The 17321-nt window shown below is 54.6% G+C and overlaps 2 protein-coding genes across 4 annotated transcripts in view; one reads left to right on the top strand and one right to left on the bottom strand.

Moving 5' to 3' along the window:
- AGPAT4 (1-acylglycerol-3-phosphate O-acyltransferase 4) overlaps nt 1-3566 on the top strand; it is a 66051-nt gene extending 62485 nt beyond the window's left edge. Inside the window, exons 10-11 of the mRNA XM_032837243.1 lie at nt 1534-1732; nt 2989-3566. Of these exons, the coding sequence (XP_032693134.1) occupies nt 1534-1732; nt 2989-3083 (294 nt within the window). The 3' untranslated portion in view covers nt 3084-3566. The remainder of the gene's footprint in view (nt 1-1533; nt 1733-2988) is intronic.
- Nucleotides 3567-10355: 6789 nt separating this feature from the next.
- Nucleotides 10356-17321, bottom strand: part of MAP3K4 (mitogen-activated protein kinase kinase kinase 4) — an 83565-nt gene continuing 76599 nt past the window's right edge. The window contains exons 23-27 of one of the 3 annotated variants that reach the window (XM_032837259.1): nt 16713-16872; nt 14885-15007; nt 13883-13989; nt 12309-12488; nt 10356-10895 (exon numbers count right to left, since the gene is read on the bottom strand). In XM_032837259.1, the coding sequence (XP_032693150.1) occupies nt 10875-10895; nt 12309-12488; nt 13883-13989; nt 14885-15007; nt 16713-16872 (591 nt within the window). In that variant the 3' untranslated portion in view covers nt 10356-10874. Of the gene's footprint in view, nt 10896-12149; nt 12489-13882; nt 13990-14884; nt 15008-16712; nt 16873-17321 lie in introns of those variants that run through there. The other 2 variants (XM_032837258.1, XM_032837260.1) reach the window with 2 other exon arrangements.

Genomic DNA, 17321 nt, shown 5'->3' with positions numbered 1-17321 from the left:
CCCAGCCTGGCATGAGAAAAATCACCCCGGTTCATGGCAAGGAGGTAAAAACGCGAGGCCTCGACAGAGTTAGGGCCCTCGCTCTGGGCCTCAGACAAGTCACTGTCGCTTCCCCTGAGGTCTGCTTCGGCCACAGGCTCTGGGACTCATTTTAATAATGACCCTCAGTGGAGAAAAAAGTGTCTTTCTCAGCACCTGCTGACTGGGGAAAGGAGAAGTATGGTGCATTTTCGAGATCGCTCTCAGGCTGTTAAAGGGAGTTCGGCACCTCGGGTGTAAGTTCCAGATAGACGGAAGCTCCTTTTCCAGGAAACTCAACTCTGGGGACAGCTGGGACATCAGCAGGCTCCGACGGGGGCCCGCGTGACCCAGAGACGGGTCTTGCTCTGCACACACGCCGCCAGCCCCCAGGATGCTGTGAGGATATTTCAGTCCGTTGCCTTATTTAGAAGCGGGCAGACTCCCCGTGGCTGCCAGTTGCTGGCCCTCGTGTCCACACGGTACCCAGGGACGGGTCCCTCTGCCCCCATTGCCTGCCGCCTGGCCCCGCAGTGTCCCTCTTTCCCAGGGTCGCCAAGCAGCGCCTGGGTTCTCCCGAGAGCAGCTGGATGGCGCTCACTACATAGGCCCGGCCTTGGGGGTCCCTGGTGCACCCCGTGCCCGCCCGAGACCCCCGCAGGCTCATTGGTCACACACACACACACACACACACACTTGGGGACCAGTGGTCCCCTCATCCATGGGCTGTTAGCTGCGGCCATGGACGGTCCAGCTGTCAGGTCACGGGCAGCCTCGGGGCGCCAAGACCCCACCCCTCACTCCCCCATCGCGTCGCCGGGAAGGGGGCCACGTTCACACGCCCTCGGTCACAGTATTTTGTTAGCTCCGCCGTGTCCGTGCTTGGCTCTTTCTGCACCTCATCGAGGAATGAAACCTCGCACGTGGTCATCACAGGCGCGGGCGTCCCCGGAGCCCACCACCAAGGGGGCTCCTGTATTCCGCCTCAGGTCGGGCACCAGAGGAGACAGGACGGGGGTCTCGGCAGTACTACACAGAGCCGCTGGGCAGGCCGTGCCGTCGTGGCTTAGGTGCAAGAGGTGAGCCCGTGGCTCTGCCCGAGGCTCCGGGTTCTAGCGTGTTCTGGGCGTTCAGCAAAGCCAGGCTCCGTGTCTCCGTTCTCCACCGGCCGTTGCGGGCGCGGGCAGTTCTGCATCTGGGCGACCAGAGCTGGGCCTCAGAGGCCGGCCACCCGGCCGGAGGCAGGTGAGCACCGAGGAGCAGACCAGGATGGAACTGGGCTGGCCTGGCACCGAAGCTCAAGCTGCCACGCCTGGGCTAGTGACCGGGCCGTGTCACTGTGGGGAGGGGACAGCCAAGTTCGGTATTGGGAAGGCACATCAGGCGCCTGTGATGGAGCCCCCGGTTCTGCTCAGCTCACGTTGCCTCCCCCCGCCCCGGTGCCTCGGGAAGGGCCTGCACAAACACGGGGTCATGCATGAGCAAAGTGCCTCAGGGTCGCCTCTCTGTCCGCAGGATGCCTTCCAGGAGGAGTACCACAGGACGGGCACCTTCCCGGAGACAGCCATGGTGCCCCCCCGGCGGCCCTGGACGCTCCTCAACTGGTTGTTCTGGGCCTCCCTCCTGCTCTACCCTTTCTTCCGGTTCCTCGTCAACATGGTCAGCAGCGGGTCCTCCCTCACCCTGGCCAGCTTCGTCCTCGTCTTCTTTGTGGGTGAGTAGAGAGCAGGAGGCCCGCGCCAGCCATGCTGCCGGGAGGAGCATCTGATGGGGGGACAGCTGGAGGCAGAACCGGGGGTAAACTCACCCTAGCCGTCGCAGCCCTCGGAACCCAAGGCACAGCCTGCAGACGCACCGGGAAAACTAGCCTGCAGGCCTCACGGTCAAACACACCCAGAGGCCCTCCCCGAACGCGAGCTCTGCGGACAGTGCCGCTCACGGTCCTCATCCCTTCCTCCTCCCCAGGAAAACCTTCCTGGAGCCCAGCAGCAACGGGCAAAGGCCCCTGGCCATTCAGAGCAGGTCCCAGCCCCTCTGGGGAAGAGCGTGTGCTTCTAGAAGTTGGCTGCCACACGCAACATTGAACAGAGCGGCCTGGGAGCACTTTTGCATGAACCCATACTGGCTTCATTGGCCAGGGGGCTGCAGACTCCTCTGATTTCTTCATAGCCCCAGGGTTCCCTGCACACTGTCGCTGGTCTTTGAGGTGCGGCAGCCAGAGGCAAACTTGGCAGGACCCCCTGGGAGAGGCAGCCCATTTCACTGCCAGCCCTGCTGGCATCTCAGTCATTTATGCGTTCTGAAATGTGTGATACGTGCTTGGTGCCGGGCTCCTCAGGGGGCTCGGACGTGCTCCCTGCCCTGAAGGAGCTCACCAAGTCTGCCATCTCTGACTGCAGTGTGTGACCGCGGCCCTGCTGTCCAGCTTCCTGGTGGCTCCGCTGGGCATTCATGAGGGTCTTTCGTGCTTTCTGTTTGGGCTGATCCCACCTGAAGGCAGGGGCTTTTCCCCGTTCACTGCTCTGATTCTTATCCCGAGAGCAGAGCCGGGCACTAAGGAGACGCCCGGGCTCTTGCGCTCTCCATGCTCCTGGTCGGTCACTCAGCTTCGCTGCCGGGTGTTTTGTAAGTTCCTGCCCTGTGCTGGCAAAAGAATCCTCTTTGTCTTGGAGGCCAGCGTGGCAGAGGAATTCGGTAAGCTTCGGTGGAGGCTTAGTGTCCTTGATGCGCAGAGGGATTAACCCACCCCCAGAACAGCCGCACTGTTTTAATGTCACTTAGTCCGGCACCCGTGCTCCAGGAGAACTACAGTGGGATCATGCAGGGGCCCCAAATTAGCCGGCAAGATCTCGGCTGCTGCTTGGGGTCTGCAGACAGCTGGCATCTCAGCATTCTTCCCGCAGATCACTCTGGGGTCCCCCGTGGGCTCCTCCTAACGCCTGTGCTTCCCATTTCTTCCCATTTCTGCAGCTTCTATGGGAGTTCGATGGATGATTGGTGTGACCGAAATCGACAAGGGCTCTGCCTACGGCAACATCGACAGCAAGCAGAAACGGAGCGACTGACCCCAGACACATTAGCGCCCAGAGGGGCCCTTGGGGACTGGTGGACGCTGCCAGCCATCCTTAGTGGGACCCGGGGACGAAGCGGAGTGAGCCCCTGCTGGGAAGGCAGGGCGTTTTGTCTCGATGCCAGATGGGGAGGAAGATGTTCTTAAATCTTTTGTCCCCCCATAATGCTTTAGTGGGTTTTGATTTTCTTTTCGTGTGAGCATGTGTGTGTGTGTTTGTGTGACTGTATGCGAGTGAGTGTAAGGGAGAAGATACATCTAAGTGAGAATGGTGTGCGGCTGAGTGTGAGCCTTATTCTATCATCATTCAGAGGGGATCTGAGGCACAGGGGGAGGGCAGGGACGGGGAACGGAGGGTTCCCCTTCATTCTTCGGTGCTGAGTTTTCTGTACTGGATTGCAAAAGAGTGAAAGGCGCTTTAGGTAAGATGACTAAATTATGCCTCCAAAAAACCATTAAAGTGTTTGGCTCCCTGTGCTATGTGTTTCCACAGACTGCTCCGCGCCCACACTCCACCCTCTGCCGTGGTTCTGGGGTTCCAGACGGCAATGACCCAACAGCACTGCCTGGGGGGTAGTGGGATGGACTCAGCACGCAGGGGCAGCTGGAGGGGGCCCTCCTGGCCGCTGACACAGGTGCAGGCACCGGGCGGGGAGGTGGTTGAAGGGGACGGCAGGTGCTGGGGGACGAGCTGAGCACATCTGGGGAACACAGTGAGAGGCCGTAAGGCAGCCTTGGGTTTTCCGATCTGCCTGCAACGGGGTCTACCCGGCCCGCGTCTTGAGGAGGTGGCCGATTCTGAAGAAGCTGAGCGGAAAAACAGAGCAGGGGCCTCTGGCAGCCGTTACAGAAATGACCTCACGTGCGCAGCTCATCTCAGTCAGCAGGCAGAGACCAGTCCAGGAGCACTTTTTGCGAACACCGTGCAGGAGCCAAGGGTCGGCTGCAGCAAACACCGGGGTACGCGGCTCCCCTGGGCGTCTGCTTTTCTTCCGGAAGCCCAGACTCTCACACCACGAGGGAGGGCTGCCCCTTGACACGCCAGGCGTTCTCTGGAGTCACAGCCACACGCACGACCTCCGTGAAGTGCTGCCAGTCCTCAGGTCACGTGCACAACGTGCGAGACCCGCAGTGACGTCTCCGGCGAAGAGCATTTAGCCATGGGACACTCCGTCCTCCCAGGCCACGCGCTGATGGTGCTCACAAAGGTGGGGATTTCGGAGCACGAGGTAAGCAGAAGGCTCTCCCCCGTGCACAGCCGCACGCGGCTGGCACAGAGCTCTTGCTTGCTGTGCAGATAGAAGAAGGGAGAGACGGTTCCACCCAAAAGGTGGGCATAAGCTATTCCGAATCCTGTTTTTCACGGTTTACTCCTTTACTCACCAAGTGTTTACCAAGCACAATGGAACTAGGTGAGCCAAGGAGAGCGCCCAAGAGAAGCACCCTCGTTGTCAGGAACTGCAGAAACGGAGAGAGAAATGGATTCTGGCTGAGATTCTCCCTTCGGAAGGGAGTTCCGGTGAGGCCAGAGCCCGAGCTGACATTTGCAAGCCCCCTCGAGAGCAGAGCTGATGAGCCCCCGCATTTGCTCACCCTGCGTCAGGCCGTGGGCGCAGCTCAGGCGTCTGTATTCATGTCCCCGTGTGCCCACCTGCACCCGGAGGTGGGGGCCGCTCTACGCGGGGACTCCTCGTACCACAGCAGAGCTGAGTAAGGCGGTCAGGGGTCAGTCCTGCATGCAGCTGTGCGGGCCCCCCTCCTGGCACTCGACCTTGGGTGAGCCATCCCACCTCGAGTCCCAGTTTCCCCATTTGCAAAGTGAGGGTGACCATACCTGCCTCCTGGGTTGTTTCAAGGGTAAAAACGAGGCCATATATGTGAACACACGTTAAGAATCCGAAAGCACTAAACACAGAAGGAAGGAGACATTAGAAAGCTGCCTCCGTGTTGCTACTTTGCAAAATGCTCAGAAACGACCCTGAGGTGTCCAAGAACATGTCCTTCTTCTGTTCTCGCCCCATGAATAGAGTGATTGAGTGCTAGTAACATATACCGCCTTCGCCCTACAACAGAACACGTGAGCAGAGGCAGGCCGCTGACCAGCGCTGTGGGGCCGGGGCCGAGGAAGGCAGGCAAAATACTGCCCTGGGAAAGAACTCCTCTGCACTCCTTTTCACCCGGGCCTCGGGTAGCAGGAGAATGTGGTAGTCTGGGGACAGATCAGTCATCTTCTCAGCTACTTGGCCTTCCCACGAAGAAGCCTTTTGTTAGGAGTCACAGGGAGCTGGCTTTCCTTCTGCCCTGCTGCAGAGATGAGCATGGCGCCCCAGAAAGGCCCAACCCTGGATCCCCGAACGTGGGCACAGGTCTCACAGAGTTAAAACCCCACGGAGGTTAAGCCACCTGTAGTGAGTGCTAGTCCCTAGCGGTCCATCATGGATGGAGAGCTCTGTGTCCTCACACTGTCATCTCATGGTAGCTTGGGGCAGCCCTGCTCAGAGCCCGCTCTGAGCTCCAACGTAGCCGGGAAAAGTAGTTTTCCTGCACTCTGGACAGCGATGGCCACTCTCCAGACTTCCCTGCAGCTTCGATACAGGGAGTCTGAGGCACTTCCAGGAAACCAAGCCCCCAGCGTGACCTTCTTTACTAAAATCACCAGGCATCCAAAATGCAGCTGGCAGCTGGGGAAGCAGACCGATTCGGTGACTGCTGAGCGAGGAGTGACCGCGGAGGACGAACTAACGCGCTCTGTCAGCTGGTCTCACCTGTTGCCCACTTTTTTCCTGAGAGAACACCACCTTCCTCCTATGATCACACAGTAGGACTGCAGTTCTCTCTCGACCGCTTTGTTCTCTAAATAAACGCATGCAAAACTCTGTACAAGTAGCCGCTGGCGTTTAAAAATTAAACACATCCATCTTTTCCTAATAGACCTGTAAGTGGACCTGAACAACAGTGATTCAGATGTAAAATCCAACCATAATCAGCCGGGAAGGGTGACGAAGGAAGGGATGGCCTGCCCGTCACCAGAAGGGACCCTGTCAGCTTCTGGGTCCCCTCCTGGTGGAGCCAAACCGTGGTCCGGCTGGCCCCCGTGCAGGACAGACTGGGCTTGACAGAGGCTTTATAACCTACTCGTAAACACCGACCAACGTGAAAATTCTGCAGGGCACCTGTTCTCTGCTCAACAAGGCTACATCCAGCTTGCCCCAGAGCACTGGGCAGACCGTCCATGTATTTGCTGGGCTCCAGTGTGAAGAACAAATAGCCCAGGGCCCGCCGGTTTCCCAAGCCAGCACGGACGGAGTATTGGTGCCGCGTGAGCGTAGCTTGTGCTGGAAAGACCGCGGGGCCTGGGACCGTGTCTGCGGCCCATGTCTGCGGCCGGCTGTGGCAGGCTGGCCAAGGTGAGTCTCGGTTCACGGGCCGCGGGCCCGCAGGCCGCCCCGTTAGGCGGCCGAGCTTCCCCCTTCAGCAAGCGTGTCTCGGCCTTCGCCGAACCAGGGCTCACACTCTGCTCGTGGAGAATGACGTGAGGCGTCCAGTGCGACGCTGACAGGTGCTGCCCACGTCCCACGGCGCAGCGCCAGCGGGTTGACAGCCCCACTCTCGTTCTAATAAACGCTCTTCCCCTGAATGACACGGTTCGAAAGTCTCCAGCCGGAATGAGGCACGGGGGCTGCCTCGGCGGGGAAAGGGCGCCCAGGTTTGGCGGCGAGAGCTGGCTCTTCCCCGTGGGCTCAGCGCCGTGACACGAGGCCGTCCTTCCTCCCCGCCTGTGCGAGGTGGTCGGTAGCTGCTGCCTTTGTGAAATGGGGAGACAGGTCAGTGGCTCTTCAGACAAGTGAGTCCGCCTTGACACAATGGCCTGCGGAGCAGCCCCTGCCCCCGGGGTCAAGACTCACGGTCGTGTACGGCCTTTGCCAGGGAGTCCCTCGGGAACGCCGGCCACGGAAGCTCCCTCATGTGCGGACTCTTTCCCAGCCGCAGAGATACCCAACATACCCAGCTGGCTGTGTCGGAGTCAGGTGATTTCCTAAAACTGTCTTCAGAGATTTCATCAGAAAACGTTTTTAAAACAAATTTTTTTTTTTTTTGGCCAGGATGAATGAGGCTCAACTCACTTCCCTGATCAACATGGTAGACCCAAGGGCAAGCCCCTGTTCAGGGCCAACCCCTCTGTCCTCTGAGAGGCGCCCGGGGGAAGGCTGGGTCGGCCCCGAGCCTGACCTGTCACCCGGGCACGAACGAGTATCCCTATCTCTAACGCGCTCCCGCAGCCCTGCCTCCAGAGTTCCCATGAACGTACACGAAAACAATCCCTTCCGATGTGCCAGGCTCACAGTCCTCACATAGAGGCGCTGCGGACTCAAGGGGATGGGGGAGGCCCAAGCACTTATTCCATTTCCCTCGACCCATGACATGCTAAACCACTTGCAGCCGTTGTCTCCGACAGGTACTGCATCGGCGAAGAGTATCAGAAACTTCTCCTCCGTGGTCAGCGTGTGTCTCCTCCTCTGACTGGCGTGGCCACAGGGCAGGGCTGGGCACCGGGCACTGGGGGAGGCTGGCGGGGGGAACCGAGCACCGACTCGGGCGCTTCAATAACTGGGCTGCCCCTGTCTTCTCTTGATGCCCTTTCCTAAAGTACAAATAAGACCTTTTCTTAAGTGCAATGAAGCACTGAACATTGGCAGCTGGTCAGAACGCTGTACATGGTCAGTACGTCCAAGTTCCAGAGTTAGCCGTGACAAAAGCAAAGCTTTTCTCCGGGGAAGGATAAGCAGTTCCAAACCAGGCAGTCCACAGCCCCTGCAGAGTTTGTCCTGTTTTAATAGGAAGGTTCTGAATTGTTTGAAAAGCATTTATTAAGCACCCTAGATCTTTTCAGTATCTAGAAAAATTTCCTAGGCCTATGTGAGTAAAGTGTTCCACTGAGGAAGACTCCTATAATTTTTACCTTTAACTTTTTTTTTTAACAAAAGCATAGTCTTGATTTACATGTTGAAGGAACTAGGTATTTTTGAAATTTCTGGCATCTCTGTTCAGTTGAATTTTAAGGGAAGAAGCAGTACAAAGTTAGGATTCCTGAGTAATAATCCCTTTGAATTTGAAAAGTAAATTAAAAGACACCAATTGCACTCTTTCTTAAAGTCTGTAGTCTTTAGCCAGATCGTTCCCAAACGTTTCGGGGAATTAGGAAAAGGCACCAATGGAGTTTCAGGGTGCCATTCCATCTCTGTGTCTGCAAATGAGGAGGAAGGAAAGCGGTGGAGAACATTGACATAGCTGGTAAACTAGCACAGCGAGGCGCAGACTTTTGAAGTTTCTACAAAATAACATCACAAAACTGCAGAACCCCATTCCCTGCCAGAATGGGCCAGCATCAATAACGCACTAGCTAAGCGCATCTGAGGCAAAAAGGCAAAGGCTCCATAAGCCGCCTGCGGATGACAGGGACAGTCGGGGTTGGGGCAGCAACTCACACTGTTGTTGTCTTGTTCACAGCTGAAGTTAGGGAATGAGTTACTTGAAGTGCACAGTGAACCCTATCGAGCTCGTACACAAAAATTAACTAAAAATAGATGATGAATCCAAATGTAAGAGCTGATAAGGAAATAAGCGTAAATCTTCATGACCTTGGGTCTGGTAAGGACTTCTTAGATAGCATATGCGGTAAAGAAAAAGTTAATAAGCAAGACTTCAAAATTAAAAACTTCCTGTGCTTCGAAACACACCCTTAAGAAAGTGAAAGGACAAAACACAGACTGAGAGACAAAACTGCTGTAGCTCGTATCTCTGGTAAAGGACTTGTACCCGAAACGTATAAAAGTCTCTCTTAATTCAATAAGACAAATAACCCAATTAAAAGACGGGAGCAGACTGGAACAGACGTCTCACCAGAAGAACGGCCGACACACACAAGAGACGATGCTCAGCACCAGGAGCGAAAGGCAGACCAGAACCACCGAGAACTACCGTCCCCACAGGGTGGCCATCATCAAAAAGGCAGAAGTGCGTCCCGGGGGCGGCCACGCAAGGGTAGGAGCCCTCACACGGCCCTGCTGGGAATGTGGAACTGAGCAGCCACTGGAAACCATTTGGCAGGTTCTTAAAATACGGAACGTGGATTTGCCCTGTGACCCAGAAGTCCCACTCCCGAGAGAGACGAAATGTCTGTCTGCAGACCTTGCATAAACGCTCAGAGCAGCACGATTCGTCATAAACAACAGAACTAGGAAATGAAGAAATAAAATATGTAGCATCTCTGCACGCTGGCGCGGTCGGCAACACAAAGGAATCAATCCGGACGCGCGCTCCTACGCGGACAGACCTCAGAAACACCGCGCAGCGTGAAAGATGCCGGACAGCAGAGACCACATATGGTAAAGTTCTACTTAGATGAAATGTGCAGAACAGCCGAAAATAGAGACAGAGGTGGCTCAGGGGTTGCCTGAGGCCAGGGGCAGGGGTGGGGGCTGACCGCAGAGGGAAACGGGGCTTCCCTCTGGCGGGATGCTCTCAGGCAGACCGGAAAGCACGGCTGCACAGCTACGCAGACAGTCACTGAACCGCACGCGTCCAAGACCGTGCGCGTCACACCTCGGAAAGCTGCGTGAAAGGACAGAGACCTTAACCAAATTCTCAGCGTCTACACAATTCTTCACCTCTCGGAGAAGATCTAGTGTCCTGGAAGGAAAGTGAGCGCGTCATGCCCAAGAGATTCCTGGCCTTGAGGCAGCTGCTAGGGGTCAGGAGTGAGGCTGGGAGCTTCTCAGAAGAGGCTGGGAAGCTGCAAGGTCAAACTTTTAACAATGTAATCGTGAAAAGAAGATGAAGAAACTATCAATGACATTACTTCGGGCTATTCTGGAAAACTGCTGAAATGCTGACATTCTGAAAAAGATGCTTTCTTGTCAAGACGTCATTCAGCAGCACTTGACACTGACACATCTTGGTTTAAAGGTCCAGAGCCTTCAGTGCACGGTAACGAGGCCTCCACTCTCCTTGGACCTCCACTGCCTGGGGCTCGTAAGAGAATCTAAGGGGGCCTCTGGCATCCGCAGTGGCATTTCCTTTAGCCCTTCGGCTTCTCAGTGAGGAGACCCCAGACCCTGCAGGGCTCCCAACCGGGGACCCAGGGCTCAGCTCTAGCACGTCCGGTCGCACCCCCCTCTATACAGGAACACGTGAAGGAAAGGGACAGACCTCGGTCTCAGATAACGTGTTGGCTCTGAAGCTGATAACCAGTAAAAGACAATATAACTGAGCTTTCCTAAAATAAACCATTTATTGAAAAAAGAACCTTTTTCTTAAATTTCATTAATCAGCCTTTGCATAACAAACCTGTGGCTTGCCAACAACAACAAAAAGGTAAGGTTTCACAGTCAGTGCACTCGACAAACAAGAGTTTAACAACAAGGCCCGGGACACCTGATAATACTACAGCTGCTTTTGAACCCAGGAAGGTCAAAATCCTACACTGATGTCACGATTCTCGGTCCCACGAGAAGCAGGTGACAGGGGCGATGGTCCGTGTACAGTAGTCATGGCACTTAACATGCAGCTTCTTTACCTCGCGGACACCGTCACTCGGAAGGGCCCCGGGCCACATCAAACAAACAGGAGCAGCAGGAGAAGTGACGCTTGTCACCTGTGCAGTCTTCAGTCTTGGAAGGTTAAAAAGGCTTATACTGCTCAGCACAGTCTTTATGTAAATATTACATACAGTAGTGATTACGAGAGTTCTCCGAGCACACATTACCAGGCCGCGGACCGGTTAGCTTCATTCTTCATCTGTGCAGACCTGCAGGAGAGGCAGGAGAGAGCTGAGGCCAATCCGTGGCAGGCGTGTGGCTCACAGGCAAGCCGTGGCCGCCGCTGCCGCGAGGACCCCGGCTGGAAGCCTGCAGGGACGGGAGGCTCCACTCGCGCACCCTGGGACGTCTGCCAACCAGCCCCTGAGAGCACTTTGCAGAATGCATCTGTACACTACCGACCGACCCAAACCGCCTCGACAAAGAACGGAGTGTGTTTTTAACCACCAATCCCTAATATCTACGTAGCAAATCCAGTCACTCGTCCCTTACCTGCACTCCCCCCGCTTTCCTGCACCTGCCCCCCCTCCAGCAGGGGCTCCCCAGCAGCGCCCTTGCAGCGCTGCTTGGCCCAGGGTTCCATTCTCAGCGCGCTTCTCCTGGAAGTACTCTCCCGGCAATGATCCATCTGCCTGATCCACATCCGAGCCCCGCTCAGTCCCAGGTGTGGGCCCACGTCACCTACACATGCGTCTGGAATTCCACCCAAAGCAGACGTTCCAAACACGCCTCAACCGTTATCTACCAAAGAGGACACCCCCGCCTCCCTGACCCGGCCCTCAGCCAGCTGCCTCTGCACCCTGCCAGGCCACCGGGCTCTCTTGGGGACCCTAGCGGGGGCCTGGGAGTGGTCCTAGACCGCCCCCCTCACTCGCCTTTCTCATCCCATCAGCTATTCAGTCCGTGGCCACTGCAGCCCCCAGATATCATGGGTAACTCGCCCCTGACCTCCCCTGCCCAGCCCACTAGCAGTATCAGAGCCTTTCTGACGACTCTGCTTCTAAAACCCCAGTTAACCGTGTCATGCTTATCATCGTAGTACAACTTCTTCACGGGGCTCCCGCTCACTTCCGCAGCCTTTGACCATTTTCCACGTCCTGTGATCCCTCTCTACACAGGTCAACTTTTTTACCCTCGTTAGCCTGCCCTACCCACACCTCCCTGCCTGGCCTCCGCACACCCTCTCGAACAGCTCAGACACCTCATGGCAGAGCAAGCCACGACGGCTGAGACTGCCTGGCTGGGTGAGATCGCTCCTCTCGGTGGCCCGACAGCACAGCGTATATACCCTCGGCCCAGCTCGGAGCACAGCGCTTCGTCACTACTAAGCCCTGTGCTTCCAGGAGCAGACACTATGGCTTTCACCCAGTCCCATTTCAAATTCCACGTGACAGTCCCACGGGTACCGTAAACACACCAGGACAGATCATGCGGAGAACCTCAATGAACATTTTCTGGAAAAAAAAGATACACAAAACTCCCTGGCATAATACATTTAGCTCTTTTCCATTTCAGATACACATACAGATATTTTGTATCTAAGTTTCCAAAAGTCCTTTGGTGCCAGATACAAACAGAACTCAAACATTCGAACATGAAAAAGGTACAGGGATCTGCCCAACCTTGACGAAGGAATGGTCGAGGAGCTGGCTGGCCGTCCACCTCATCCTGGGCTCACTCTCAAGGCAGTGAGAGAGGAAGTCCTTTCCTTCGGGGCTTAATCTTTCAGGGATCGGGGGCTTGTGCCCCATTCCCACTTTATACATAATCTGAAAATTGTGTTCATATTCGTGCCAAGGCCTCTAAAAAAAGGGGGGGAAAGCAGGTTTAATATTACATGGACATAAAAAAATGAAACTGCCCAATCTTTTCAGGCATCACATGTTAATAAACACCCAGAGGCCAGCAAGGTATTACTTAAAGGGCCAGTTCGTAAGTATTTTAGGCTTGCGGGCCCCATGACCTCTCCCACAGCACCTCAGTTCTCCCCTTGCGGCCTGACTGACGCCACAGAAGATACATGAAGGAATGGGTGTGAGTGAGCGCCAGTAAAACCTTATTTACAAAGCCAGCTGCTCAGTATAGTCTGCCGACCCCATCTGGATGTTCTATTTGTCCGGAATTATCTAGAAGCCACCGTCGAGCAAGTAAAATATGTAATATGTAAAATGATATAAAAATGTCAACAAAACATATGAAACTCCACAGTTCTCTCCTAGGGACATCAGTATGCCACCTTGTTGAATAACGAACATTAAATCCTAATAGTGCAAAGCTCTGGTTACTTTATATTTCATAAAACGTAAGAATAAAATGCTACTTTGTTCAGCAGCCTCAAGGTAGAATACATTTTCCTACTAATAACACCTGAGAGGTTTCTGACATTTTCTGCTTTATAAATGATGCCACTACACACACTACACACACTACACACTACACACACACACACACACACAGGCCCCTTTAGATATCTGTATACAGTTGTTTCTTAGCAGTACTTCCATCAGAAGATACATTTTCAGAATTTTCAGATGTGCAAGCACACAGCACAGTCTCGATACGCGAGCGTCCTCGAGCCCCATCCAGCCGTCCTTCCCTCCCGGTCCCAGGGCCGCTGGCAGCAGCTGGTCCTCCTGCCTCCCCCTGCCCTGCCCAGAACGTCACATGCTTGGAGTCACACTTCCCGTGTGTGGGGCTTCGGAGGAGCCGCTGTCGCTGGCGGTGTGCGTTTACGGCTCTCCCACGCCATCCTCTGGCTGGACGGCTCAGCTCATCGTCCGGATCAGCGTCTGCTGATCCGTGCACTCACGGAGGGACAGCTCAGCCGCCTCCAAGTCTGGCAACCTTGAGTGACGATGCACTCGCGCGCTAGTGTTCTTGGGGACAGAAGTTTCTAGTCTCCCGTTTCTTTCTGGAGCTCCTTGCTTCTCCACATTTTCACTTGAGCTTCCAACTTTTTTTACTCACTCGCCTAAAAGTTCTCTAAGTCGTTAATCTCACAAATATTTGGTTCCTAGTTTGTCACTTGTCTTCACGTTACTCTATGGACAGGTCACATCTTTCATATTTAGTCTCGTTCTCTAATTAGCAGAATGTGTGTCCATGGTATGCTTATAATAGCTAATCAAACCACAATTACAGCTCTGTTCACGTGAAGCGCCCTCCGTGGTTTCTCCTCCAAGGGAGCTCTGCTTACCTTGCCGGTCACCATCTCTATGACGACACACCCCAGACTCCAGATGTCCGCGGCACGCCCATGGCCTTCTCCTTTTGCTCGAGTGATGACCTCAGGAGCCATGTATGCTTTAAAAGTCATAGACACGGTGATAGGAATGGGTTATAGACACAGCAGCCCGCAGTCACAGAGCCAAGCCAGAAATTCACACTGTGATACTCCACATAAATGAAACAACGGCTTTGGTGCAGGGAACAGAGAGGACCTTCTCTGGGTTACATAAAAGGACACATTGAAACGAACAGACATTTTTCAAATCAATTTTCTGAATGGACATTTTAGGGACTGAATTATTATCTAAAGGACAATTTTTTGAATGGCACATCTTCAGATAAACCGTATTCACAATAAAATAAGAAATTTAACGTGCAAAAGATGTAAAATTCTACGACACTGAACAATCCGAACAAATCATCACCACGTGGACGTGTCCCTTTTTAAAGCACAATGAAGCAGACCGGCGGGGGCCTGCCAGGCGTGGGCTCGGCTGCACAGGCAGCACGGTCCCGTGTGCTAAGACACTCAGTGACTTCGGGGTGTGCCTAGCCACTCCTTTTCCTTTAAAAGTGCCAACAATGCTCTGAACTTCCTGCCTCCTCCAGAGAAACATGAACTGTCACAAGTGTTGGACAATGGAAGGGTTACGTTCTTAAAAAAACCAACCCATGCTGCTGTATTTAACATACTGCTCTGTTCTGACTAGAACTGCTTTAATAAACCCCACGTGAACAACAGAAATAGGCTTTCTGGGGAGAAACAGAGGCCTTTCCTCCCTCCTCTCACTCCAGGGGGAGAGGCTAGTGTGCGCGTCCGACGTGCCGGCAGGCGGGAGGGCTAAGCGCCCGCGCTCAGAAGCCCTCGCTCCTCCCTGGGCCGCGCTGGCCACAGAGCTGCCGGGAAACCCAGGCAGCAGGCGCACCGCAATGAGTCTCCTCGGCAAAGGCACAGCAAGCCAGGCCCCACCTGCTGTCCCCAGCGTGCTGTTCACTTCGCCCGGCATGGTCTGCGCGTTGTTCTTGAGCTTGACTGAGCACCCGAAGTCGCCCAGCTTGATGAGTCCGGAGGAGGTGAGGAAGATGTTGGCACCTAACAAGCAAACGGGCGCTCGTCGGGCTCGGGGACACACGGAGGGAGTTCCCAGTACACGGCGGCCCCGGTTCCCAGGAACAGGAGTCACAAACTAAGTAGCATAAAGATTTATAAGACCTGACTTCCAAAGCACAACCACAGAAAGACTGTAAGCCCTGTTCACGACCGTGAATACAAGGCAAAGACATTTTCGCATCCGTACGGCTGGTTCTGAACACACTCTAACGCGGAAAGCGCAGGGGGACCCTTCTGCGGGAAGTACACGGAAGCTACAGCTGCTGCGGTGGCCGCGTCTGAAGGCCAGAGTCGCGAACACGCAAGCGGCTCCTGGGACGGGAAGCAACGTGGAGTGAGAGCGGGGCACACACGGCCGTTCTCTGCGGGCCTGGCTGCGGCCGCCCCGGGCTGACTTTGCGCCGTGAGAACGGAGATGCCCCGGAGCCCCCTTATATCTCAAAGCACTGCGCACGCGTGCCCCAGACCCTAGCTGGCATCTCGGGTCACTGCTCACGGCTCCACGGAGCTCTAGGCTATAAGATATTGTCGCTCTGACGGAACCACACATCTCTGGCACCATGTGTCAGACAGCACTATTCTCAGAAAGCATGAGAGCCACTCGAATTAGAGAGCCCCACAGTGAGCTACATCTGATGGACAGTGCTCAGCGCCTGAGCGCTCCCAGAGGAGACGGTCCCCACCATTGGCTGTGCGGTGAGAGCGTCACGGCTCTGGAGGTAGTCCACACATGCACACTTGCCACACTGAATCGTAAAAAATACAAGGACACAAGTGAACGGACTTGATTCAAGGACCCTGACGAATTCCCTTTATGGCCGTGGCTGATGACACAGGAAGATGCCATTTTGTCATAGGGCTCAGAGACAGGGTGTCTGTGGCAGAACACCTGGAAACAGGCCATGCCGGGGCCCGATAAAGAGCCAATCAAACAAATGCTCAGAATGATCCCAGGCAGCAGAGCGATGCGGTAGACGGGCAGGCAGGGAGGCAACAAGGCTGGTAGGTGTGGGGGATTCAGGGGGGTCCACTAGAGGGAGGAGAGCCGAGCCTTACACTCAGACCAAAGCCGGTTCTGCTGTGATCCAGCCCTGCCCTGGGTTTAGTGCCTGGTTGGAAGCCAGCCAATTCTAGAGCGAATGCGTCTAGGCCGGCCTTGGACTGTGTGACAGAGTCGAACCCTACCGTCTAGGGCTCATCAGAAACAATCAATTTGTCACTTTAATTATCCCCCGTTTCCCAAAATACAAAGGTCAGGACAAATGCCAGAGGGACAGCTGTGAGACGAGCATGACTATTCCTCTCATGCCGGAAAGAAAAGCACTTCAGACTTCACATGGAAATACATCAGAGTCTTAACCCGGAGACAAGGGTGCTCCGATCAGACGGCTTAGTAAATCTACGGTTGGCTAAATCAGCCTACAGGAAGAGCAAATTTCCTTCTTGAGAAACAGACCTCGCTGAAAACAGTGTTACGCAGAAAGACAGAGTCATCTGCTCATGGATGGGGACGTGTGTCCTACACGGCCTGTCCACACTGGGTTCTTTATGGAAGCACATTCATAGTAACAGTACTTCTTTGTAGAGAAAGGACATGTGGGAGTGGGATCGAGTGTCCTGGCAACATCTACTCCGTGGGGAGGCACGCAGTCCGGGCTCCATGGCAGCCAGGTGAAGGGAGGATTACCTTTGATGTCACGGTGAACTATGCCATGCTCATGGAGGACATTGATGGCGACGGTGATCTGCTTTGAATACAGCCTGATGACATGTTCCTGAAGCCCCAGCCTGGACACCTCTTCTAACGTCCCCTCGTCACAGTACTCCATGAAGATGTACATTTCTTCCTGCAGGAGAAAGAAGACGCAGCCTGTGTTCACACGTACACCAAAGGGAAGAGTTTGGACAACGTCACCGGTCACGCCCCAAAGGAATCTTTCTAATGGTACGCTACGCTCATCATCCTCAACACTGAACTTGTCTCGTAAAACGGTCATTCCTCACTCCTACACAGAGGTGTCTGCCTGCCTCCTGTCTGGAATTATACAGCTGGTCGGGATAAGAGTGTCTTCTCCAAATCATAGGTGATAAATTTTCTATAATCCTCTAAAATTAAGTCTGCTATATAATCTCAGACAGGGACCAACAGGGCTGTCCCTACCAATGTATTATTAAGTACTGAAACACATCCTTTTCAGGTACGAATTTATTTCTGAAAACATTTAAATCACCACTATTCAACTTCCCCTGGAAGTTCAGACTCCACGGAGATGCTCCAAGTTATCCTCTTTCCCCT

Source organism: Lontra canadensis, unplaced genomic scaffold, assembly GCF_010015895.1.
Source record: "Lontra canadensis isolate GAN:19392208 unplaced genomic scaffold, GSC_riverotter_1.0 scaffold97, whole genome shotgun sequence".
Taxonomy (NCBI): domain Eukaryota; kingdom Metazoa; phylum Chordata; class Mammalia; order Carnivora; family Mustelidae; genus Lontra; species Lontra canadensis.
Note: the sequence above shows the minus strand (reverse complement) of the source record. Positions and strands in the feature narration are given on the sequence as shown.